Source organism: Panthera tigris, chromosome A3 (assembly GCF_018350195.1).
Source record: "Panthera tigris isolate Pti1 chromosome A3, P.tigris_Pti1_mat1.1, whole genome shotgun sequence".
Lineage (NCBI taxonomy): Eukaryota > Metazoa > Chordata > Mammalia > Carnivora > Felidae > Panthera > Panthera tigris.
The window spans coordinates 78065087-78091918 of NC_056662.1; the positions used below are offsets into that span (position 1 = coordinate 78065087).

The window sequence follows — 26832 nt, forward strand, 5'->3', positions numbered from 1 at the left end:
AACACCCACTGAGAGGGACAGTATTCTGGATCTTTCATCAGAGTTTAATTCTTTTTGCAACGTTTTTAAACATTTTTTTTAATGTTTATTTATTTTTGAGAGAGACGGAGACAGAATGCAAATGGGGAAGGGGCAGAGAGAGAGGGAGACACAGAATCACAAGCAGGCTCCAGGCTCCGCGCTGTCAGCACAGAACCTGACACACGGCTGTGAGATCATGACCCGAGCCAAAGTCAGACGCTTAACTGACTGAGCCACCCAGGTGCCCCTCTTTTTGCAAAGTTTTTTAAATTAAACAATAATTTGCATTTATCTAAACCTTCTGAATATTGATTATCAACTGTTTATCGATATAAAAAAGAAAGAAGACAGGGCACCTGAGTGACTCAAGTCAGTTGAGCGGCTGACTTCAGCTCAGGTCATGATCTCAACAGCTCGTGAGTTCGAGCCCCGCGTCGGGCTCTGTGCTGACAGCTAGGAGCCTGGATCCTGCTTCAGATCTGTGTCTCCCTCTCTTTCTGCCCCTAATCCACTCGCATTCTGTCTCCGTCTCTCTCAAAAGTAAATAAACATTAAAAAAAAAAAAATTTTTTTTTAAAGAAGAAGAAAGCAGAGAGGAAAGAAGGAAGGAAATGAAAGACACTGAATGAAAGGCCCAACCAGACGAAAACCCCACATTTGCCACTGCCTACTGGAAGCATTCACGGCTTTAGGTGGCACATTCTAAGAACTCTGAAAAAGCATCATTCAGCCTACACCACCCCTGTACCACAGGGCTCCGGGCTCCTTTTTGACTTACACTTGCTTAGCAGGACAAGACAGACATGCCCACTGAACCTTCACACAAGCAAACAGGACCCAGGGCTCACACCGCACAGCAGCTTCCCCGACATCACGCACAGCTACCGGCTGGCACACATGCAGGAGTGATGATGAACGCACACAGCCTTCCAGAGATTTGTCTGGCCCACCCTTCCCTTCCTAAGTTGCTTCAGGGTTCACCCAACCCAGCCACCCACTGCAAAGGGAGACGAGGCCACCGATCTGAATGCCAGAGTATTACACACACTTGAACCTTCCACCTTGCCAGCCCACTTTCCCAAAGAGGAAAGTACAATAAAACAAACAAGTCAACCTCTAACTACCTGTGGTTTTCATATTTACACTAATGTTCTCCTTGCAACGGGAGCTCAGCATCCTGGAACCCAGGAAAAGTCAAGTCAATAGAAAATGCAAACGGAAGACCAAGTCTGCTAAAAAGACCAGGTTCATGTCTATCTTCCCCAAACCCTCCTCTTCAGAGCCTTCTCTCGCCATTGCAGAGAGGCAGGTGTGAGCCCAAGAAACAGGTACTGCTGCTCACCAGGAACTGTACCAGAGGTATTTGCTGAGAAGCTCCTCCAAGTTAACATTTCCCCTGGTGCTTAGGGGCTATGGCAATAAATTCTTGAAAGTATATAGAAAGGCTGAATGTCAGGCACATTTCTGCCCCTGCAAACCCTCAAATATCATACTAATTCCCATCACCTGCCTCCCCGAGCAGTGAGCACTCCCACTGACGTCCCTGCTCCCAACTGTTCCAACAGATCTTCCACCAAAGAGCAGCCTTCTGCAAGCCCCGACCGTCTGCCCTGTGGGCGGGCTGTGGAACGGATGGAGAGCCGGGAGGGGGGACGCCTGGGTCTGAACCCTGAGTCCATCCTGTAGCTGTGTGAGATCAGACATGCTCTTTAACCTCTCTGGGCTTCACATACCACCTCTCCTGCCTCTTCACAAGGTTACTCATGAGGTTAGGCTCATATCTGACAATGCTCCTCAAAGGGCTTTTCCAGAACCATAAAAACATACTGTGATTTAATTTCTATTCACGTTATTAATAGCACAGTGGATGTTTAAAAGGGATGGGTCCGGTTTTTCATAAATCAAACAAAAAAGCTACAGGGTTGGCAAGAAGGGAAGGAACAGATACTCAGAAACTGCTTCAAGGTCGTCCCTTGGAACCCCATTCTTCCAGATTCTTCCAAATGCCTACTGCAGTAATAACAGCCCCAAAAGAGCACACCACTTTGTCAGGACTTGCAGGTGAAATGTGTTGGAGCAGCTGTCAACTTGGAGAAAATCACTCATCGGGTAGTCAACCAAGTGGGGCTGCTTTCAGCTGGACAAACACCGCATCTGCAACCAGGAATGAGAGCTTTTCTGTCCTTCCCTTGGGGGCCAGATCAACCCTCCTTTACCTTCTTGTCCCAACCAGCAGGCCTCCTTCTCCTCAAAGGCACACCTGCCCACCCTTCCTCCCAGCTCCCTCAGCTCTCTTTCAGTGGACTGAGACCTTCCGGCCACCAAAGCAAGAGTATTTTGAAACTACAACCTGTCCCATCCACCCCTCCCTCCCAGAGGCAAGGCCCCAACATGGCCAGTCTGTGATGAGGAGGGTAATCCTCCATCTGGGTCTTTAATTTTAGATGAAGTCATTCGTGGCTGCCTCCCAAGGGGAAGGGCAGGCTACAGATACGGCCAGGAACAATTCCACCTGAGGGAGGGGGCCGGTGTCCCCCAAAACAACAGTGAGCAGAGAAAGTTCACATCCAGAGAACACCCGGGAGCAATGGCAGGCCCACCTGATTTATCTGCCAGACACTGTGAGGGAGGCAGGGTGGCATTCGGTAAATATAACCCACAAAGGGTGCTGCGGGGCATACGGGCCACCACACTAGTCTCTGCAGCTGGGGTAAAAGCAGATGGTGTCAGAGGACAATGAATTACTCAGAGGCAAAGAATCTGTTGTTAGCACACCTCAAAATCCCTTTTTGCTAGCCACCATTTGACATCTACCACACGAAATCAGAGAGGTGACACCTGGGCCCCCAAACAGCTTGTCATATTACCCAAATGCCAACGCTCCCATTCTGTCCAAGGGCATGGAGGGAAGGCAGCTGACCACGGACTGGGGCTCTGGCCCCCTCATTTAATTAACTCCCTTTGCGTCATAGGAAGCCACCCTCACGGGCAAGAGCTGTGGGCTGACTTGCCACATCTCATGCCCCAGGGCTCTCTCTGTCAGTGGCTTCCATTCCAGTCTGTTAAAATCCCCTGGAACCCTCAGACAGCCTTCCTCAGATCCCGGACGGAGCCGGCTGGGAGTGCCACAGAGATAAAGCCAAATGTGCCAAGCCTCGACCCTCCAAGGTGACAAAGACCTCACTAGACTGTGTCTTGTCTTTTCAGGCTCAGTGAGCCAGCCCAAGCTGGCATGCTGCCTCCCAGGAAAGCCCTGGCTATACAAACACACCCAAGTGCCTTTGTGTGTCTCTGCTCAGAAGACTAATGATAAAGGCAGCTCACGAAGGAAACGAAGGAAATGGCCGTGCCCAGCAGCCTCCGAAATTGCGAAGGCAGCATTCACCACCGCTGATAGAGCCCCCTCACGTTTCCTCCTAAACGTCCGATATATATCCATTTTTCTGTCAGCAACCTCAAATCATGTCTATAATGCTGAGATTTATACATGGGTACTTATAAATGTTATTTCATTATAGCCTCTGCAAAACTACCTTTCCGCCTAAACGTTCAATTAATGTAATTAAATTGCTACCTGATAGCATTATCTAATTTAACTTGGGATCCAAACTATTGAAAAGCATGTGCCTTTTAACACCCTGACTGGTAAGGCATGTGATGAACAGAGCAATAAACATGTTGGCATAACCGAGCGGTTTAAAAATAAATTAGCAAACTATAAAAATAAACAGTTACATACATATGTACTCAATTATGAACTAACTCTAATTTTTGTTCTGAAATACTGTCTTTGACCTTAGTCATAAACAAGCACTATTAAAAAAACATAATATCTCAACAGACAGGAGGCCAAGGATTAAACACTCTTCCAGTTCAGCAGAATGCAAAACAAGGCACCAAGAAAAAGGAGAGGAGAGGAGAGGAGAGGAGAGGAGAGGAGAGGAGAGGAGAGGAGAGGAGAGGAGAGGAGAGGAGAGAAGGGAGGGAGGGAAGGGAAGGGAAAGTAGAAAGGCAGAAAGGAAGGGAAAGAAAGGAGGATGCAAAGAAAGGAAGAAAAGAGAGGGCCTGTTTTGCTTAAGAAGCTCAAAAAATGTCTACAAAATATACAAAGACTGCTATGCTCTTGTTGATTTGAAGCTGCTTCTGTTTGAGCCAGAAAAGTTAAAACCTGGTGAAGTGCTTTTGCATTTTCAGATGTTTGGGAGTCTCTCAAGAAAGAGGGCAGGGAAGGGGAAGCAATATTTCCAAATGCAGCTGTTTGAAAAGCTCTCTGTCTGCATAACAGTCTCTGCTATACAGGGCTGCCTCCCCACCTGAACTAGCTCGCTGTCCTAAGTCTGCTACTGCCTCTTAGTCCTTAGCTTTTCTAAGACATATGGCAGAAATGTGGAAATTGTCTTCCAAATAGCACAAGACAGAAAAGGGAGGGGGGGTGGAAGGGGGAAGGAAGAAGCAAAATCAAGCTGTTGAAACTGTATACAGGACACGTTTTCACACTAATCCAGTGCTCCTGTAACAAAGGACAGCATACTATGGGATAATTATTATGGATTATTATTACACTTTCTAAAGCAAAAGAACAAAAAAAAAATCGCAAAAGACATATTACACACGCAGATTTCTAAAGCTTTAAAATCAAATAAAATCATATGGCCTTCGGTGTTAGTTCCTATGGGGTTACGGGTAATACCCTAACTGAGCAGGGCATATACAAACACAAAAAAGAAATCACAATAAACCTAAGATTCTCTCAGGTCGTGGTGCTTGCTGCCCTTTATTTCACAAACAAAAGTAGTTGAGCAACAGCTAAGTAGTTATTCATCTCAAAGAGCCAACCTAACATGCTAACTACCCCTAGGGTCATCTACCAACCCCCCATCCAAACAACGACTACCAAAAATTACATAAATAAAAAATAGGATGAAACTCAAACTCAGCCACACTTGTTTGAGAATGTGGCAGACAAGGCTTGATGCGAAAGAGAAGCCAGAGAGAAGCTTCTTGGGGGACACAGAATTATGCCTCAGGCCATTCTCCCTGCAGTAGCAAAAGGGGCCAACAGGGCAGCCTAGCCACTGAGTCTGACATTGTCAAAAACGAGGCAGTTGCCAGTGGCTGCAAGACAAACATCCCCAAGACACATTTGTAAAGGAATGCAGTTGTAAGTTTATGGAACAGCGAATGTGGAACTGTGTTGGACTTTTCCCTTTCTAAAGGGGACATTGTTTTCCTCCAGGATGGGAAGGATATATTCGGTAGGGAAAGGATCTCAAGCACTTCAGCAAACTGGTCAAGAAGGGGCATAGCTATGAGGAGGGGATGTCAGGAACCCATCTCCACTTGATTCAGGAAGAGGCTGGTGCTTCCATATCTAGGACCATGGGAAAGGCTGGAGACCTTTGGATTTCCCCTAGAGCCTCTCTGACAACAGGCTGGACCTTTAAGTTGGCAGACTAGACTCTTCTGTGGGTTCTCCCTTGAGCTACCTAGTATTCCAGAATGATTTGTGCTACATGTAGCAAAGCCAGCACCTTGGAAGAGATAAAGAGAAAACTAAGGCTAACTTGATAGATGTTAAATTCATTGCTCAAAATGCTGCTACTTGAGGCCTTTTGATACTTGAGGGCAAAGGAGCACCACCTATGATAAGGAACCTATTGCTGGAAAAAGATGTTCACCTCTGAGCCCTAAAGCCTAGAAGATGCCCTCAACACAAAAGTGACTCAGAAAAAAACGTTCTCTCTTGTTTCTCACCGAACTCTTAACGTTGCCAGCTTTTGCTCTAAAGAATCAAGCTGAGGTCAGTGCAAGAAAGCAATTTGTTTGATTCAGGCCCTTGCAAATTACCTCCAAATAATTTACTTGGTCTCAGCTTTGGCTAGCTTGGGTGTAATAAGAATTCCAAGAATTATTTTACTTTTCCATTAGAGGGCTCTCCTCTCTCCTTTCAAGGAAAAACACTCTATCTGCCAGCCAACTTCTTTCCAGGAATGGGGAAAGGGAGGAGGAGGACCTATGGAAAGGAGGACAACAGATTTCCATAAGAAATTCCAAACCCAGGGCGGAATGGCAGATCTGGGCACAGCAGAGCCACGGAGACATCTTCAGAAAAGGACTCTTTAGAGGTGCTGATAATCCTCCAGCACCTGGAGAGGGTGAAGTCCAGGGAAAGATGCAGCTTATATACCCATTTCCAAATGCCATGGTTCACCAGCAGCCCCTGGTGATTGACCTGAGCTCTGAGAAAACAAGCTTCAGGAAAGAAATGCAAGACACCAAGCACATATTTCTGAGTCAAAAGATCAAGTTGTCTCTGGTAGCTAATGAACAATAGAGAAAGAAACTGAATAAAACAGTTCAAAAAAAGCACCTTTTCTAAACAACTACAAGTCAGAGCTTGGCCTAAGTCATCTCAGCTACAAGCGATCTACTGGAGGTCTCCCAACTGCCCCGTGAGGGCCACACTCCCTTCCCTCCCAACGCTTCCTGAGCACGACAGTCTAACAGCCACCTGTGGCCCTAAGTGGAAGAGGAAGGGGAGCCCCAAAGTTTGGACCAAGCACCTCCATCCTCTCAGACACCTCCCAGTGCCTCCCCTATCCCAGTAAACAGCAATTCCATCCTTCCAGTCACCAAGCCAAACATCTTAGGGTCCACCTTGACTCCTCTAACCCTCACACCCCACGTCCAATCTGTCAGTGAATCCTGTTAGTTTCACCTTCAAAATGTGTCCAGAATCCAGCCCCCTCTCACATGCCCATCCCCATGGCCCAAACTGCCATCATATGGCCAGGATTTGGGCAACAGCCTCCTGAATGCTTCTGCCTCACCTCCCCCTACACAAGTCTCAAAAGGCAGCCAAAGTGACCTTCTAGAAACCTAAGTCACATGATGCCACTCCTCCAGTGGCTTCCATCTCCCTTGGAGTCAAAGCCAAACTCCTCACAATGGCCAACAAGGCACTGGTCTCTTGTCCCTTGGACTTCAGCTCCCACCCACCTCCTTTACACCTTCCACTCAGACTGCAAGGGCCCCTTGCTCCTCCTCCAACAACCAGGCAGACTATGCACAAGGTCTTTGCATTTGTTATTTGTTTGGCTCGGAACTCTCTTCCCCCAGAAATCCACATGGCCGATTGTCTCATTCCTTGGAGCCTTTCTTCTCGGTGGGGCCATCCCTAACCATCCTATTTAAAGTGTGCCCACCACACATTCCCCATCCCTCATCCCCGCCTTACTTTCCTCCAAAGCAGTTTGATCACATTCTGACACACTATATAATTCACATTTTTATTCATTTACTATCTGTCTCCCCAGCTAAAATGGGGGCACCCCAAGGTCAGGGATTTTTGAATGCTTTGATCATTGCTATGCGCTCAACACCAAGAACAGTTCCTGGCACACGGCAAGTTTGCAAAAAAATGTGTTGAAAAATGAAGGAGGGAACCTCCAGAATCCCTAACTGCCAGGAGGCCACTCAACGCCATATCTATAAAACCATCAGGCAGCCAGACCTGGGGTCACTTGGGCTTTGGAGTTTGAGTTTCTGCCAAATTCCATTTTCCCCACAGGCCCTGAGGCCCAGAGGGAACAGCATTTTGCATTATAACAATAGAGGGGTCCAGCTGGTTTGGGAAAGGGAACAGAATGGGGAAGAGGGGGCTCTTGAGAGAGGCCAGTCAAGGCCAAAGTGGAGTCTTTTCCCTAAGGCTTAGAAGGAGCCTCCGGAAGGAGAAGCTAAGAGCCCACCACCAGCAGCTCTTCTGAGCGCCCCCAGCTCAGTGATCCGCACACACACCTCGTGGCAGCCAGCCACTTGCCTGGGCACACTGAGATGCATATGGCCACATACTTACATAGCACTGGACCACTTCCTCCATAGCATCACTCATCACCTTTTGCGCTTTCTGACTCACCCTCCTGCTGGTGGGGAGGGTTGCTGGAGTGGGGGGAGGCATGGTAAAGGGACAAATCCCTTACACCTGAGAGCCCGGGATCAGCCAGAACAGCTAAAGTACCTTTTCCCACCCTGGTGTACATTTTGACAGGTGAATAAATGCTCCCCAGTAGGCAATAACAAGGAGAAGTCTGAATTAAAAGAACTTGCCAATTTGAAAAGTAATGCCATTCTATGTGACTCCACTCCATTCTGTTACCAATAAAACACTTAAAGATGCTATTCATGCAGACATAAAGTGCTAATGGCCACTTGTTAACATGTTTCATAATACTAATATTTCCCTCTGATTTCCGACAGTTCTTTTTTTCTTCTTTCTTCTTTTTTGGGGCTATTTTAAGTTAACAGAGCGCTAATCTGATTTGAAACTGAAGGCTTAAAGAGCTACTCTCTACATAACTGCACTATTAATGACAACCATTGCTTTACAAGTTGCACTGTTTCATGAAAACAATCATCACTCAGTCAACGAATTTTCCAAGCCACAGAAAAGCTGTAATAAGTTGAAAATGCAGTAGGCACAGAAGAAGCTCGTAATATAAGACACTGGTGGGGAGGAGTGTCACTAATTCTCTTCCAAGCTTTGTGCACTTTGTTTCCATGGAGGCAAAAGAACAGGAAGAACGGTAAAGGGAGTGAGAATTTTCTTTCAAAACAAACAAATAAATAAGAATATGAGGTGCTTCACTCACTGCCCCCAACTCACCAAGCTGGCCTGCCAGTAACTGGGACAGGCATTCAAATGCCTTAGAAAGGATATGGCTCAGTGCTTAGTACTAACTGGGCCAAAGATACAGTAAGTCATCCCAGGATACACAAGTGTCTCAGGGACTTACAAATGAATATGTGTGCAGCGACCTGGGGCCACAACTTTATCCAGACAACTTGGAAGGCTAAGAAACACTTGAAGTGGGAGCTGCAAAGCAAGCTTTATGCTCAACCTTTCCTGGGGAGCTGTGAGAAGAGGAAGCCTACTTACGCAAGGTGCTTTAAAGGGGGCAATTCAGAGGCACCTAGATCCCCGCCTATAAATGTTGAGTAGCCAAAGGCAGCCCCTTGACGTGCTAGAAAAAGTATGGGTTGGGGACTCAGGAAAACCTAATCTGGATGGTGGCTAAGCTGCGCTAAGTAGTTAGGTGGCCCGGACCAGTCCCTTGTCCTCTCCTGGCCTGCGGGCTTTCCATTTTTGGGCTGCATGTCTGTGTCTGACCCTCAGGCAGACAGAATTTGTCCCCCATGCCTACACACACACTCATCTTCCAAATGAGAACCCTTCACGAGAGGAAACTTGCCTAGTCTTGCTCACCTCTGCAGGTCTAGCACCTAATACAGTGCTGGGCACAGAGCAAGTGTTCAATAAACACATGTTGAATTACAAAATGAGATTAGATGGTATCTGCCTCTCCCCTCAGCTCTAATTCTTTGGCCCTGTGAAAACAAAAGCCCTGAAGAACTCCATGTTGTTTATCTAATTTAAGAGGCTTCAGTGAGGTAGGCATCAGGGCATCCCCATCAGTTGAGATTGGTTCAGTGCCTGGAGAGGTTCACAGTCTGGTGAAGATGGCTTATTTTCTTTCAGCTTCTCAACTATGAGTCACCTTGAAGGAGGGGTAGGAGAACAGGCAGGTTTTACTGCAACACACATCTAAAGTGAAGGAGTACACTTGACCACATTGCCCACCCACATGATGTCCTTTCGGATGACACAGGAGGAAGGCGTTTTACCACTTAGCCACCGCAGAGATGAATTTTACCCAAAAACAGACACCTCAGGGCACAGCTCACAAGTCACATCTGACCACACCACCACCTCTAGTTACCCCTGAGAGAGGCAACGTATGGGCGGCCCACCGGACAGTCACCTTTTAAGAAGAGTTTCAGGGATAGCGAGGACCTGCCCCACCAGCACCAAACTCCACGGGCCTCCAAGCCTTGAGGGGTGGTGAATTTGTCTTTCCCACCCAACACAACACTTTGAAACGCTCTCCCCTGGAAGGAGGATGACAAGAGTAAGGGACTCACAAGCTAATTAGGTTTGAGGCACCCCCTATCATGCTCCAGTCCCCAGTCTATGCAGTCGACACCACGACAAGATGGTGGAATGTGGGACAAGGAATTTCATGCTAGGGGTGGCACTAAATGGAGTTCCTGCCCCCCTGGGCTCAGTCCCCAGGAGCGTTCAAGGCCAGGTGGTAAGGGACATGCTGCTTCCATGCCCCCCTTGAGGCTACACTGAAGAAGCCACAGTCCAGGTGCCCTAAGGCCAAGCACCCATAGGGGCACCTTCACCAGAGATGGGTGCTGGCTCTGTCTCTAGCAAGAACTCCTGCTTCTTCTCTCTTGTTGGAGCTTACCTTCAATTTCTGCCAGGACCTTCCCTATCCTGCCTTCTCCCTTCTAGATCCCACCTCCCTCTAAGGGCTGGCTGCCTGCTCCCATCCACGATGGAACCAACTCATCCCTGGCCACTGCGGAGGAAAACAAAAAGAAAAAGCCTCCTGCCACAACTAATAATCCCATCATACCAGTATCTGGGAAACAGAAGTAAGACCCAGCTTTAGAAGAGAGCACAGCTGGGTCAACACTGACAAAGGGGTCCTGTGTTATAAACACCTTGGAGTTCAATGAGCAGGAGACCCATTATCTCAACAGGCCAGAGACTCAATGCCTTCCACAGACAGGCACCTTTATGGAAAAGATTTCTGGTCTGTGGTGAAGACTTGGATTCTAGATCCACTATCTTGAATTCTCCTAAATGCCAAAAGAAAGATCAGGGGAGGGGAAGGAGCAGGAGGCGAGGAGGGTGGGTGGGGAGAAGAGAGTTAGGAAGGCAGCCTGGCCTGAGAAAGACAGGCAGGCAGGTGGGCAGAGGCAGAGCACAGGGACTCCTGGCCACACAAGCCATTTCCTCCTAGACTTCCCCAAGAGCACTTCCAGCCAGCAGTGCTCCCGAAGGTTCTCAAGAGGAGTGCTCTCATGCTGGACCACCTCCAGTACCATGAGAGGTCACAGGCACCCTGGCCACTGATGGGACAGTGGTGCTGAGCCTGGCCCTGCTGAGCAGTCCACTTCTGGACAGCCCTGAGACTCAGAGAACAGGCCATCTAAACATAAACGTAAATTGGAATTTTTTTCTTATGAAAGAAATCAAAGTTGTACAAATAAATCTAGTTGGTCTGGATGACTCTCTTCACAACACACTGAAAAGGGTAACACTGCCAGAGTCTGTGAATTCCATGCATTAGAGAGGATTTCCCTACTCAAATATCAAAGGTCTTGCATACACATACACAAAAAGAAAGAAAGAGTATCACCATTTAAACCCAACCCAGCACCAGCCAGAGCTACCAGAAGAAAAGCAGGACTCACTCCCTTCTGAACACAGGCTATGCTCCCAGCTACCCACACTCCCAGGGTAGCCCTAGCTGCCCTCCTCAGGGTTGGCCCAGCCCTGAGGAGCCTCCCCCACACCGAAGTCCAGGTAAGAAGGGGCAGAGCTACAAAGAGCTCATTGCTCCGTCAAGAGAAAATGTGCCTGCAGGTGAAGGCCGCGAAGGCATCGTACCCATCCCAACCCCTTCTCAGCTTGTCCACAGAGAGAAAGAAGAAGGTAAACTCATCTAGCCTCTGCACCTTTCCTCAACAGGGAGCCAAGGAATCCAATCGAAATGCTGGCCTTTCAATTTTCAATTAATCAGCCAGAACAAAGTACGAACTAAACGCCACCTATAGACCAGCATTATGTGAGACATGAAAATACAAAAAATAAAACCCGATCCCTGCCTTTGAAACGGTTATGGTTTTGGCAGTAGAAAATACCAACCCCCAGGAGGCCATATGAATACTACCGATGCCCTCTCACTAATCCCAGGGCGATACCTCCACCAAAGGGAGCAGAGGGGCTGCAGCCACTTCCTGATGGGGGTCAGGCCTTTGCTGGGTCCCCACTCCCACATTCTTAGTTAGCTGGGGAAGTGGCCTTGGAGCCACCCAGCTCAGGGAAAGGCAAACACAGCAGCAAGCACTCGGCATGTGTGTGGGACCAGGCTACCTCTTTATTCCTCGAAGCACAGCCCAGTGCTTTCAGGCAAGGAGAATGTGGCGGTGAAGAGAGGGGCACCTGGGAGCAGGGTCTGAAATGGATGCAGGACTTGCCGACCGACTCTTGATCACTCAACTTCCCAGCTTCCTTATTTGTGCTCCTGACTTGAGACTGAAGGCTAAAGTTCCCAAGCCACTTAACCCACTGTGAGGTCATACCGTGGGGATTACCGAATCACCTCTGGGCTAGGCAGAGCGGGAAGTGAACAAGTCAGTCCGAGAAAGATCCAGACAGAGGCTGTTCTCTGGGCTCTGCCAGGCCTACACCCACGAAACGGTCCTGTGCTACAAATGCCCTGTAGTCTGAAGGGCAGGCGACCCCTCTTCTCACCACTCCATATACGTCCAGATTGAACTAGGGTACATAAAAGGGAGGCAGGGCTGAAAATCTAGCCTTGTGGCTATAAGCCTGCCATTACTCATGCCATGTTTGTGTGCTCTGAAATGCTTTCCCATGCCCGTAATGCTTTTCATATCATCCTACACACTCGCTGTCACCTCTCCTCACCCCAGCACACAGAAGGGATGTGCTTTTCGTGTGCACTTAGGTTTTGTTTTACTATTAAACACAATGACCAATTCCTATTACTGTAACACGGATTGTGCTGGAAACTCAAAAAAGACTTGGCTTTGCTGGCTCCCAGGGAATCTGGGCTCTGCTCCCCAAAGCCTACGTTCTCCAGATGTCAGCGGAAAGTTATGAACAGCTCTCTCACCAGCAGTAAGTGAGGCAAGAAAGGCCACTCACTGTATTTCTCAGCCTCCATGAAGTTGTCACTGGGAGAGGAGCCAAGAGGCAGGATCATAACCCCCTGTCACCAGGTGAAACAGAGAGGTGGCCACAGGGCTTGGGACACCAGGGGAGAACTAAGTTCAGTATGGACAAGGACAGAGAGGAGAGTCTGGAAAAGGAGAGATGTGGCTTCAATACAGTTGGGAGTGAAAGTTTAATTGCACTCAAAGATGGCTGAAGAAGATCTAGAACTCCTCCTGGACACCAGGCTGAACATGAATGCTCGCTCTTTTTTATTTTTTTATTTATTTTTTATTTTTTTTATTTTTTTTTCAAATTTTTTAACGTTTATTTATTTTTAGACAGAGAGAGACAGAGCATGAACAGGGGAGGGGCAGAGAGAGAGGGAGACACAGAATCCGAAACAGGCTCCAGGCTCCGAGCTGTCAGCACAGAGCCCGACGCGGGGCTCGAACTCACAGACCGTGAGATCATGACCTGAGCCGAAGTCGGACGCTTAACCGACCAAGCCACCCAGGCGCCCCTCGCTCTTTTTTAAAAAGTAAGCAAGATACCGGAGTGCAGGTCTCAGAGTAAGGAATGTGGAAAACACTAAAATATCTGGCCAGTGCACTGCACAGTAATCAGACCAGTGTTTGAGTAAAAGATCCAGGAAGGTTAGAACCAGGAGGTTCTAAAGAGAAGTACAAAAATGATAAATGGGTTAAAAGACAATAGATCCATGAATTCAAGTTCAGGTAACAGAGGTTATTCAGGAATATTCAGGAAGGAGAAGTGGCAAGGAACAGAGCAAAGAACTGTAAAACATGAGGGGTTTCAGCCCAAAGCTGGTGATGAGATACTCTGTCTTCTTTGGAATGAAGAGGAAATGGGTTTAAACTGAAGCATAAGAGATTTAAGGTAGACAAAAGGAAGGATTTCCTGCTATTGAGAGATGTCTTTAAAAATAGAACACATGTGGAGGAGGAAGAGGTTGAGCTGGTCAATTCTCAAGACCCGTCTAACACTGACAAGGTACAGGTTCCCCCACCACCCCAGCTCCACCCTCCCACCCCATGTCCAGTGATCTGGATAAAAATGCCAAGCTGCCCCATTTGCACACTGTGCAAACCTCAGAACTACCACACTGTGTGAGCCCCATCAGGAAACATGGAAGGCAAGCCTGCCCAAAACAGGGCAGAGAAAGAAGGAGGCCGTGAGGAAAGGGCAAAGCACAGGACCGTTCTCTGGAGTCTTTCTCAGCAAAGCTCCAGTTCTGGAAAGCATTCTAGCCATCACACATAAAAGCACCAGAAGCAGCACGAGTCTCTCGGCAGAAGCACAGGAGGGTCACCCTGGGTCCTGCTGGGTGAGGAGAGGCTGTATGAGTTGGTAGAGCGAGCCAGGGTGAGGGTGTGAGGCCTGGGCTCTGTGCCAATTCTATCACTGCCTAGTGAGTGGCCTCAGGCCCATCATCGCCCCTCCTCAGCCTCAACCTTCTTCGTCTGTATAATGAGAGGGTAGATGCTAGGACTTCATGACTCTATGTCTACAAAGAAGATGCTCAGTAAATATTTACTTCCCTCTTTCATGAAGGAAATTAGACTCAAAAACCTGTACTTTATTCTCTGATTGCTCAGATACTCTGGTCAGCAAGGAACAAGAGCTTTTGCCCTAAGACTCAATTTTAGGGAAAGGGAGGCATTTTTTAAAAAACACTTTAAAAATATTAGCTATCTTAATGTGAAAAAGCAAAATTAGGCCTAGGTTTTCTCTCTCCAGACTTCCTCCAAAAAGGCTGGGCCTCAACTCTTGTCTGGTTCCCTCCATCAAGGTCCACAGAGCTCCCCAACTGTATAAGGAAGGCAGTGGATCAGACCTTTACTTCCACATGGGTGTGCTGCAGCCCAGCATGAAGTGAGTCCCAATAATTTTGTTATTACTTAGTATTAATAAAATGTATTTATGTTGTAAAGTGTCTGCGTTAGAGTAGACTCCAGATTATTCCTGTAAAACGACATCCTGATTCACCTGAATTTCAATATGCTTACTCAAGTGGAGACTAGGAGGTGGGGCCAGCCAGAAACAGCACATGGGAGGCCATCGCACATGAGAATGTCAGTTTCTCACACACACAGACATGGGGTGGGGGGGGGGGAGGGGGACAAGGCGAGAAGCATCGCACTCAATCTGAGAATCACCACCCACCAGGGGCAGGTGAGAGACGACACAGAAACCCATCAGAGAACGCTGAGGAGATTTTAAGAGCCCACTTATCATTACCAAGTTCCTTTAAAAGTCCCTCCAGAACCAGAATGTAAAAGGAGGTGCCATGGGGCATGCCGAGGACCCAGCAGTTACTATTCATGCTCCAGTCAAGCTGGACGGACCCATCAACATGCCGCTGCTCGATGGGCAAAGATCAGGATGCGGTTGTTCACGGCGGTAGCTCACGGGGTTACTTGTCCCTGGCCTTCCATCATTTGAGTTCAGACCCGCAGCCACAGTACCACCAAATCTGTCTCCCTATGACCCACAACAAAAGGAGAGTTCGTTCTTTGAAAGAGCTACAGGACATATCTCTCAACCCTTGAGAAAAAATGAGGAGAAGTGGGATTTCTCAGTCCTGACCCTCTGGTAGGTAACACGAAACCAAGAAATTTCTTGTCTCCCACGTACACCAAGAGCCCCTTTCAAATACAGGCTACAAAAAAAAATGTAGGTGTGAAAGTGGGGCAAGAAAGAACCTAAGGACCATGAGAGTTTGGCATACGGATATCAACATCTTTAAAGCATTTCACGGAGTTTTTGATTCTATAACCTCCATATTGAGAGACATAAAACAAAACATTACACCTGTCAGGTGCTGTGCCCTGAACTATCTGCAGGCAGCTGAAAGTCAGTACATCAGACTTTTAACGACGTGAAAGTTAAAGATTAAAAACATGTTGGAACGCTTACTTTATGCGGTGCCAAAAATGTGTCTGTAACCTGTTAGGGGAGATGGGTGTGGAGCATCGTTTGAGAAAGATGACGGCACTCAGACCACAGAGAAAAGGCAAGGTCCCCTCCCGCCTGCCTGCTTCCCTTCCTGCCATCCTTCCTTCCTTCTGAGGGAAATTCCTCCTGAAATCTGACAGGCTTTGCAACAGCAGTAGGTTAACCGCCCCAGAGAGTGAGGCTGGAACCACTGGAATCCTGGGCAGATTTCTGACGCCAATTCTGTTCTGACACATGAGGTCAAAGCCACTGGTTTAGACATTCACGTGGGCATTGGGAATGTGCTTCTAAAGACAAGGCCTCGAGGTCACATCCTGTATTCCCCTGAATTACTCCAATGACAATAAAAACCCACTGAAAGCAGAGATACTTTTGCAGGGCCTTGCCATTTGCCAATCTGGAACTGAAGCATTCATGGCTATGCTTAGTTAACTCTCTCTTGACAAGAGTTATCAAAAGTTTTCATCTCCCTCCTTTCCCCCTTTCTCTAGCAGCAAAACCATGTCACTGGTAAGCAATTTTTGTATCTCCTTCAATTTCCTCCACTTAACTTTTCACTTATGGCTGTATGTACATATGCACAAATATGGATCTGATGTAGGCACTGCTTCTTTTTTCTGAACATTGAAAAATTCAGGAAGCCAAAGATAACATCATATACCTTGAATGGCACGTCCTATGCAAAGAAGCCAAAAAAGAAGGGAAAAAAAAAAAACTTTGCAAGATTACGTATGCACAAGTATTAGAATCTACCTCCAAAGTTCCCAGGCAAATGGGTGCCTCTCTAATTTTCACCCTTACAATAAACTCTTCTGCAGGTTTTGTTTATTTTGAGGAAAATTTCACTTTTTTTTTCAAGACATGAGGTGTGAATGATGCAAAACAGTATTTGGATATGTAAACTGAATTATTTGCATAATGCATTTCTAATCAGTGAGTATAAATTCTGGAGTCTGAGGAAATCGAGTGCTGCAGAATTTTTTAAAATCCAGATTATAAAAATAAAGAGCATCGCCCTTCGGTGCAACAACGTACACATTTGTGTTCTGTTTATAAGGAGAAATTATCCACACAGTTTTCTGAAGAATCTTAAGTAAGTGATGTTGACGTACACGATTTTGCTCTGACTCAATAGTAGAAGCACAAAGGTCCCAAATTCACAGGCACAAGCACACCAAGTGCCAAGGAAAGCAAAGACATTTGCCTCTGGAAGAGAAGACTTCCCCGCAACCTGCTGGACCTACAGGAGTCTGAGGTATAAGGCAGGCCAGGGGAGCAGCCAGACTTTCTGCCTATACCAGCCATCACGTCAACTCGGTCACCATGTTGGAATGAGCCCAAAATCACCTACACCCTTCCGTTGGTTCCCATTGGTGTTTTCATGCAAACTTAACCCCTTTGCAGAAAAACAGTGACATGGATGTGCAAACAGCAGAAAGATTATTCCAGCTTCATACACTCCCTTCTGTCAACAAGCACAATGAAACCAAGATGGAGAAACAATCTGTCTGAACAAACAGTTTTTTGGGAAGGGATGAAATGCAGAGAAGAGGAAATGGAGGTGTAGCCGGTGGTCAACCCCAGACAATGGCCCTCTCCCCATTCCCACAATGGTGGCTTGTCAGGTCCTTAATTGCCCAAGAGCCACCTGCATGCTCAGAACTCCCACAGGTGCATTCGTTGAGCGCCTGCGCACTCACATAGTTTCTTGAGGGTGCCAGGTTACATTTCTACAACAGCTGGTCCTATTGTCTACTGCCAGTGAAGCCAAACCAGCCTAAAATTTAATTTAATCTGCTGTAAACCCAAGTGTCAGGCACTTCGATGGCAGCTAAAAGCGCCACTCTCAGATAACCGAGTGACACTTGCTAATAATAGCCTCTGCATGAAGTGAGCAGGAGCGGACATTTTGTGAAAGCAGAGGGGCCTGTGTCTGAGAATGGCTCTGTGAGGCTGCTCTCAGCTTCCAGGAGGCAGACGCGCCAGAGACCGGGCCCACCCCGGCTCTAATGTATGTCCAGCCGCACGAAGCCCACCAGTGACCTCGCTTTCAAGCTGAGCTGAGACAGCCCTGGCTTTTGCTAAACAGAACAAATGCCCCTGAACAGCGGTTCCACCATTGCCCTGCGCCCTCCCATCTTCCAGAGGCTGTGCCCCAGCACTCTCTCCGCTGGGCTTCGGTCCCCTTCTCCCTTAGAGCACGGCCAGCCTCCTCTCAGGCAAACCATCTTTCTCAAATAGCCAGAGCTTGATGGCCACAGGAAGGCCCAAGAGCCTTATCTTCCTCGACACTACCAGGTAAATGGGCACTTCCCACCTGCTCTTCCCAACACCCACCAAGAAAGGAGGCACTGGTGCCAGAATTCAATTCAACTCCAGCTCCAACTCCTCTTCACGTGCCAAAACAAATTTGGGCAGTCCTTTGCTTCCAGAAGAATGAAGCACGGTGCACAGCAAAGACTCTAAGAGGATCCCCTTAACGATGAACTTTCCAGATACAAGACTTGAGCTCACAAGCACTTTCTTCCCTAAAGGATACCTGCCTCCATCACTACCTCTGAGCTGAATCCTTAGTGAAGAAACAACATCCATTGGGCAAGGCCATTTTGCTCTTGACCAGTCAGGCAGCACCTTTATTTTCAGGAAGATCTCACATACATACAGACGTACAGAGAACGGTATAAATCATCTCCCAAGTGTGCGTCATTCGACTTCAATCACTAGCAACTCATGGCCAAACTTGTTTTATCTATAACCCTATTGCCAACCCTACCCACTGGATTATTTACATTGATTCTAGACATCCTATCATTTCATCACCAAATACTTCAGTATGTATTTTTAAAAGATAAAGACCTCTTTTTTAACCACAAAACCATTATCACACCCAAAAAAATTAAAGTGACAATAATTCCTTATCATTAAATAGGGGAGTTACTTTAAACTCCGAAATACTTCTTTGCATCTAGGTCCTGCTTTGGAGGATCCCTTCTACCATGGTTCAAGACAAAAGGTGCCGAGGAAAGCATTCAGGGAATCACTCTCTATAAAAAGGGTCACGGACCTTGTTCAAAGCCACCTGGCACTTCAGCTCAAACTCCTCCTGTTCCTTTGCAGTCCCCTGCCCTATTGGGGACCAGATGCACCCTCTGAGAGTCCTCTGTGAAGGTTCTCACCCCTCTCAACAGCTCCCTAGTTCCTGAGTCTTCCTCACTCCCCACTGTGTGGCCCATCACCTCTCTAGGCAAGCAGGTACACTCCCAGTGTTCAGAACTGGTATTTATTTTTCTTCAAAGAAAGTGTTCTCCCGGACAGTTCTGCACAGAATTCATTCACAGAGCATGTCTTGGATATACAGCTGACTAGATATGTCAGTTATGTTCCAAATGGGTTTTCACAGGTCAAGGTTCTGCAGGCAAGAGCAAATACTATTTTTAGACAGGATAAGGTCACAATGCTTTTAGAGGCAGTGAGGTCTACAATAAAACCTATTGATCAGCCTCTGGAACTAGTGCTCCAGAGAGACACGGAGATTGAAACAAAAATTGCCTGGCCGTTTTCTCTGTAGACTCAGTGGGTAAAAGCTTGTTGGACTTAATATCTTTCAGGATATAAAATAAGTAAGAAGTAACTGCACAGATTACTGAAGTCCATTTAACCAGATGCAGAGGCGGGTCAGGAAATATACTTGCGGCAGAACTGTGAAGAAGAGGACTTCAAGGCAACAAGTGTTACTGCCACCAAGAGAAAGACTAGCCTCCTAAACTCAGTGAAGGCCAAGGGTGCAGGCTGCCATCCATGATTTCAGCTTGAAACTGTTGTCCCTAAACTTGAAACTCTGCCCCTCAATCCAGGGCTATGTGAACAGCAGACCCTCAGAGACAAACAGAGTGAAACGGATTTGCCTAAGTCAGAATTTGATGAAAAGAAGTATTCATATGGATGACTTTTTAAAACTTTTATATTAACTTAATGGAATCATGGTAAATCTGAAGATCTTCCTACTCTCTTTCAATCTCTCTCTATGTATAGAGACAGAGAGAGTACGCAAATATATATTCACACACACACACTATGTATACAAGCACTAGATATATTTACACACACACACACATTATATGTGTGTATGTATATATGCACATATGTATGGTACATACATATAAGCATGTGTGTGGGGGGGGGGGATATCTTATGATGATAGTTTCACTGTATTTGGGGTTTTTTTTCCAAAAGAGAAAAGTCTTTTATAGGTGTACCTCACCAGTAAGAAAAATCATTCGTTGCCACTGAAACTTGAAAAAGAAATTTAGAAGTCATATAAACACACAGGAAGGAGCCCAAGCAAATGAATCGTGAAGGCACAGAAAAGCCACTGGAAAGTTATTTAACTAGCCTGAAGCTTCATGAGTTTACCAAGGTGCTGGCAATAAACCCTAAATAATTTATTTAAGTCAAATAGGAGCTTTAAGTAAAGACATTAACTTAATGGACTATCACATCCTAAACTTCAGCCAGAGATCTAAAACTTTGAAGTCAATTATGTCCCCACAAATACCTCTCCATTATCAGCAGTGCTTGATTGTTTTGGAGACTTGGGACCACAGGACCTAGTGTGAAAACTGTAGGTATCTTCATTTATCATCTGCTCCCATCTCACAGCCCAGCTCACAAACAAAATATGCCACGGTAAACATAATCCATATATCACGTTGTGACACAGCTGACCCCATTAGTGAGCCCAGACTGTCCTAGCAGTAGCATCCTATCACACATTAACAATACACCACTGATACATTTGCACAATACAATGCAGGGTAGGGGGAGAAGAGAGACTATCGGGCTATGAAATCCTAAACATCATATCTGAATACATATTTTGTCGCCTATCTCTTTGGCATGTGAATGCTATCGTGCTTTCTCTTCAGGTAATAACCGAAGGGGGGAAAGTAATGCTTCTGGGTGGCCACCATTCACTCAGTCTGCCCATTATCTTCCTTTGGGTTGAGTCAGGGCTAAACTTTTTCCTTTTCCCTGTTTGTTTTTTTTAGCATTTGGTTTTATTTTGTTTTTCTGCCTGAGACAGAAGAGTATGCAAAATTTGAAACAGCTGATTATCAGTGCCCTAATAGAGCACTCCTAATAAAAATCCCCAAAACATTATAAATTAAAGAGGCAGTAATTTAAATAAATTGCTTTTTTATTGAAGCTATAGATCTCAAGAGTGCCTGTGTCCTACACGTTATTTCACAACTGGTTCATTTCCCCCTTATTCTTAGCATGTGGGATAATAAAAGAAAGTTTTAAATAATCATTGTCCAAAGGGTAAGTCTGAATGTTGTTTATCAGCATGCTTCTGAAAACATCATTCTATACCTAATTTAATGCCATGCATAAATGGTATTTGCTGGACAGTTGGAAAACAGAAACATCCGTGCTAAAAGTCAGTGGTAAACACCAAGTTTAGAAAATGGATTGCAAAGATCACATGTCCCAGAACAGGCCATATGCTTTTACCTACATGATGAATAAAAAAAGAACATTTTCCCTCAATTTATGCTGTCTTCAACACTAACAGAGGGAGAGTTCTTCTAAACATGTTGCATCGGATGCCTTTAACAAGCAAGAATTTGTAACTCCAAGAACTCAGCATATGTAGGCTATGTCCATACAGAGAAACCAGCTTTTGGGGGAGGAAGAAGCAAAATATCACTGAATTCAGTCGGTTAATTGAATTTAAAATACCTGGTTGTTTAAATTCAACTGATTTCTTTGTCAAACGTATTTCTATTTTGACACAGCTACAGTTGCCCAAAAAAGCAAGCTTGGAGAAAATACACATTACACTCCTTAGAGTTTATATTAAAAAAAAAAAAAAAAAAAAAAACAGATTGCAACAATTAAAAGACAGAGAAATCTTGTAAGGCTGGAAACTTCTGTGAATTATCACCATTCCATTATACCATGCTTCAATTTTGCTTCCAGCAATTTGAAAGTTACTCTTAAGCTTTCTGTGAAGGGATCACGAGCCCAAGACTTAATCTCCACCATAGCTCCTATCTTTGAGGCAAATAAAGAAAATATTCTGCCCTATCTGCAGGCGAGCCCCCTTCACCAACTAGATTCCAAAAAGAGCTGCTAGAAGAGGAAGCAGGGAATCTGCCTATGGTGTTTAGAGGATGCTAGTACAGGACAGGGGCTTAGAGGCCCACCAGTTCCAAACTACTCATTCTACAGACAAGGAAACTACAATGAAAGGAACCCAATGAAGGGGGAAGGGAACCCAAAGTTTCACAGTTCAGAGTTAGAATCCAGGCATACTGGTTCCCAGACCAGTGTCTTTCCATTATCATTAAAAGTCAAAATTTAGTGGGATGCCTGGATGGCTCAGTTGGTTAAGCGTCCGACTTCAGCTCAGGCCAGGATCTCATGGGTCGTGAGTTCAAGCCCACTTTGGATCCTCTGTCTCCCTCTCTCTCTGCCCCTCCCCCACTCTCATGTGTATGCTCTCTCTCTCTCTCTCTCTCTCTCAAAAATAAATAATTTTTTAAGTCAAAATTTAGCTCTAGAAAAATGAAAAATCCCAAAAGACCTCAATCCTTACTCCCTCAAACCTGTTTTGGTAATTTCCCCACTGCCTTCATGGAAGGGTAAGCATCTAGTTATAAGGCCTTTACAAATTTTTATTTTATCTCTCTTCTTCTTTTACTTTATTGTTTGGTAATCAAAAATAGTTTATCATAATGCTCTCAAATGGACTGTCATCCTATTACAGGCAGATAATGTTATTTCCTAGCAGAAAATGGCAACAGGGATGGAAAGAAGGATGACTTTTTTTTTTTAACGTTACAGTTTTTTCTATAACAATTTCATATTCTAGGTGCAAAACAGTTAGGATTTCTCTCACCCTTAACTTCTACAAAATCTAGATTGATTCAAATTCAGAATTTGGTAAAATCCCATAGTTTAGGATGATGTATTCTAGCAGAAAGCTCTTGGTTGGCTCTATTTCGTTTTCTTCCCCGAAAGATTTTTCAATAGTTTTCACTTTTAAAAAGATTTCAACTTTGGATTGTGCCGATGCCAAAGTCTCTATACATCTAATCAATCAATAAATACACCAAACAAAGCAGCATATGTTTATCCTTTACATTTGGGACGTGTACATTAATTACTGCAGATTGTCTCCTATGCATCTCTCCCCCCCCCCCCCCCCGCAGACAGCAGTGCTCAAAAGCGTCCGCAAAATAAAAATGTATGGGGTAATTAAATGGATATTTATAATTAGAACTTAATAATTTGCATCAGGGACAAATGAGCTCTGATTTTAATCTGCAGCGCATTTAGATTAGCCCGAAGATAGTGTAATTTGATGGTTTATAGGCCTCCTCTCGGATTATGAAATAATACCAAGCCTTCCAAGACAGCGCGTCGGTGTCAGGAGTGTGTTAAAGAAGAAGATGCAATGAAAATGTTTGACAACGTGAAAGCAGCCATAAATTACATGACAACTGTGTAAAAGTCATGATGAAACAAATAAAGGGCTGACCTATAATGCGTCTGATTCATTGTGACACACACAACTCCCTGCACTAATCTCTGCCCAGCCAACGCATTCTTAAGCGGGGAACTGCTTAGCACCGGGAACGTTGTAAATTATCACTAGTCAACAGCATTGATTTTTAGTCGACATTTCAATCAGGTTGAAGTAGAAATACTACCCAGCTCATCCGACAGCCTCTTAACCAGTCCGCTGCCCCTCTGCGGTCTCCTCAGTTATGGCTTTGTTAAATTTCCATTGCTCTCACCATTCAATATTTATTATAGCGTTGCCACATCCAGGCACTTGGCCTGAAGGGTCGCCGGCCTGCCTCTTGGGGCATTAAATTCATGCTTACCTTAATGAAGGCAGAACCAAAAAAGAAAACGAAATGAAAGGCCACCATCAGAGAGCTGGCCTGATTTTCAAGAGAATGGGGAGAAAACTAGAAGGGAAAAATAGGACCTCTAAAGCAATGGTACTCCTTTTATCATTTCCGCTTTTCAATCTAGGAGTCCCAGAAACAAAATTCAGAACTTCTCTTTTGGGGTGATCAGGAATACCGCTAAGGTCCTGAACCTGGGGCAGGTAGAGACAATGTGGAGAACCAGGGGAAAAGGCAAGGGGCAAGGAAGCAAGGATCCAGTAGTCCCAGGGCAGCAAGAGAATTGAAACTTAAGGCTCGGAGTTCTTTACCCACATGTATTCTCAGCAGCCACCTCCATCCCTACCCCCAACTCAGAAGATGGCCTGAATCCATGCCGATGACAACCCCTCGGTTGAACAACTTCCCTCGGTTCAAACAGAATAGAAGAGCATATCAGGTGAGCAGAACTCCCAGCCAACCCTTGTCACTGCTGAAGCCCAACTCTTCAGTTCCCCCATGGGACCTCTGCACACAGTAGGCACCTCCAAACTACCCAATGGACTCTGAAACTATATAAATGGTGGTTGATGGTGGCCCAGCCAATTCAAAAGGATGGGTAATTAAAGGAAAACCCTGACATTTGGTTTCGGAATACATTATGTAATCCCTCTGCAATGAACCTCAGGTCTTGCTTCAGCAAATATTAATGGTGTCAGAGCAGCCTGCGGAGTGACTGGGGGAGGCCACCATGCACTTGAAAACTTGCCTCAGGGAAAGCCACATGTGGATCATATGGAGTTGTTGACTGTAGTTTCCATTCAAAAATTTTCTCAGGTCCCCTAGCATGCTTTCCAGACTTGCCTTACCACAGCACTTGCTCAGCTAGAAATGAAAACCTCATAGAAGCAGATTATTACCCCCCCAGCACTCCCTACATACACATATTCACACACACACACTCCCATACTCTCCCCCTCAGAGTATAATTCTGATTATCCCCCTCCCCCCTTTAAGGTGTGGTCAGTGAAGCGAACGTCAGAGAGACAAGAGAACAGAAATGCTGAAAGCCAGGGGGTTCACCAGCCCTTAAAAGTCCTAGCTTGGTTTCTTGGTCAGCCTACTGCCATCTCCTAACCAAGTCACACACAAATAGGAAACCTTCTTCCTGTTCTTCACAGGACCCTCGCCCCATTTCTGGCTTACTCTGGACAGATGGAGAAGTGACTACTTGCAAAGCAGAATTCCTCACATTACAACTCTTTCCAACAGCTCCAAGGCTCCGCCAATACACCCAGGACAGCCGCCCAGGAACTGGATGAGAACATTCTTCTCTTTCCCAGAAGACTAAAAAACTTGACCACAGAACCCACAGGAGGGCCAGCCGTCCAACACCAGCGCTTCCCACCCAACTGGTGCCCAGCTCCACTACGGAAAGCTGCAAATATTTTGAGGAGGTGACAGAGGATGATGACTAGAAGCCAAAGGATTAAACCCTTCATAACTGTGAACCCTCAGGGAAGTTATCTAGCCCTTGGTTAGCCCCAATTTCCTCATCTACCAAATGGGGCTAATAAGATCTCCTTTCTGGGGCTTCTGTGGATGGAATAACAAGGCGTCAGATACATAGTATAGCAACGGCAACTCTGCCAGTGTGTCCTGGGTGGCAAGTAATGTATGTGCTTTCTCTCATTTACTCGTTGCATGGACCCTATATAAGGGAGGTGCCCTGGGTTATCTCCATTTCCCAGAGGTTAAACATTTTGCCTGAACACTCCCAGCCAGTCAGTGGTGAAGCAGAAACTGGAACCCAGAGTGACTATGTCACATACCCAGGTACCCTCCCTTGGCAATGCAGCACACGCCATCCCTCTCTGTAGGGAGAGAGGCCAAGCACTGAGGGAGCTGCCAGTGGGGAGAAGCCCCTCCAATCGCCCCCCCCCCACCAGTCCCACAAGGGCTACTCTCAGCTGTTTCCACCCAACAGCCCCTTTCCCACAGGTTCCCACAGGAGCCCACCCTGAGGCAGAAAGAGGCTCTGAGCCCATTAGAACTCTCCCTGCCCGGCTCACCTCTCTTCCCAACCTGCTACCCCCACACTGTGAGGAACTAGGTTGAGACCCCAGTTCTTATCAGTTCTTATAGGAGAAAAAGTGCTCAGCCATGAGTCAGAATCATAATAGTAACTGGCTTTTCTCAAGTGCTTACCTGGTACCAGGCAAGTGTTTTCCTGCAATGCTAACGGGGTCCCCAGTGTGGTGGGTCCTGTGGCTGCCCCCATGTTACAGATAAGGAAATGGAAGCTTAGAGGATGAAGAAATCTGCCCAAGCTCTCACACACCTAGAAATGGCAGCGCTTCTTCACCATTTTAGTTCATGTACTCACAGAGGCTGAAGATGGGAGGAAAAGGAGATGAAAGGAGATAAATGTATTTTTAAGGGCTTATTTCCCCTCTTTCAGCCTGCAGGTTACAAAGACACATAGGTGGGAGTGAAAAAAGCATCTAAGGGCTTTGTTGAATGTTTGGGGTTATCTGTGAGATGAGCCCAGAGGCCTCCAAAGTTTCCCAGTTTCTATTTGCTACAGGGGAAGGAGAAGAAAAGCCCATCTCCCTGCTGAGGCTTCAGCCTGGGGAAGTAAACACGATTTTATCCTATTTTATATGGCCGTTCACCCTGGGGGCTTTTCAAGTCTGTGATGGGAAAAACACATCTATTCTTGTGTGGACTGCATTTCGGACAGGCCCCCAAACCACTCGGAAGGCCCCGTATCCCCTAGGCAAAATTCTATGAACCCAGCTTTAGTGCCAGCAGCTCCTCTGGTGGGAACCAGAACATGCCTCCCGCCAGTAAGTAACAGGGAAATTCAATTACCTTGCCACTTGTGGCAGGAGGGCAAAGATTGCACATTAAAAGAGCTAAAAATGTCAGGAAGTTATTGGGCTGATGACTCTTGCTTGCCAACACTCATAAGTGAATGCATAATGTCATAATAAACTAAAAAACACAGAAACAGACCAAAGAGATAAGATAATTGAGAATAAAACAAGCCCCAGACGCATGGGTTTGCCACCAGCCCTTCACGGCAAGTGCTGTGCTTCCGATGGGGGCGCTTTTTTC

At 46.1% G+C, this 26832-nt stretch overlaps 1 protein-coding gene across 8 annotated transcripts in view; it reads right to left on the reverse strand.

Moving 5' to 3' along the window:
• BCL11A (BAF chromatin remodeling complex subunit BCL11A) overlaps positions 1–26832 on the reverse strand; it is a 100842-nt gene that overhangs the window by 50167 nt on the left and 23843 nt on the right. The window contains exon 1 of one of the 8 annotated variants that reach the window (XM_042981444.1): positions 25921–26044. The exons of the other annotated variants lie outside the window; for them this stretch is intronic. Within the exon in view, the coding sequence (XP_042837378.1) occupies positions 25921–25993 (73 nt within the window). The 5' untranslated portion in view covers positions 25994–26044. Of the gene's footprint in view, positions 1–25920; positions 26045–26832 lie in introns of those variants that run through there. 8 annotated transcript variants of the gene reach the window in all.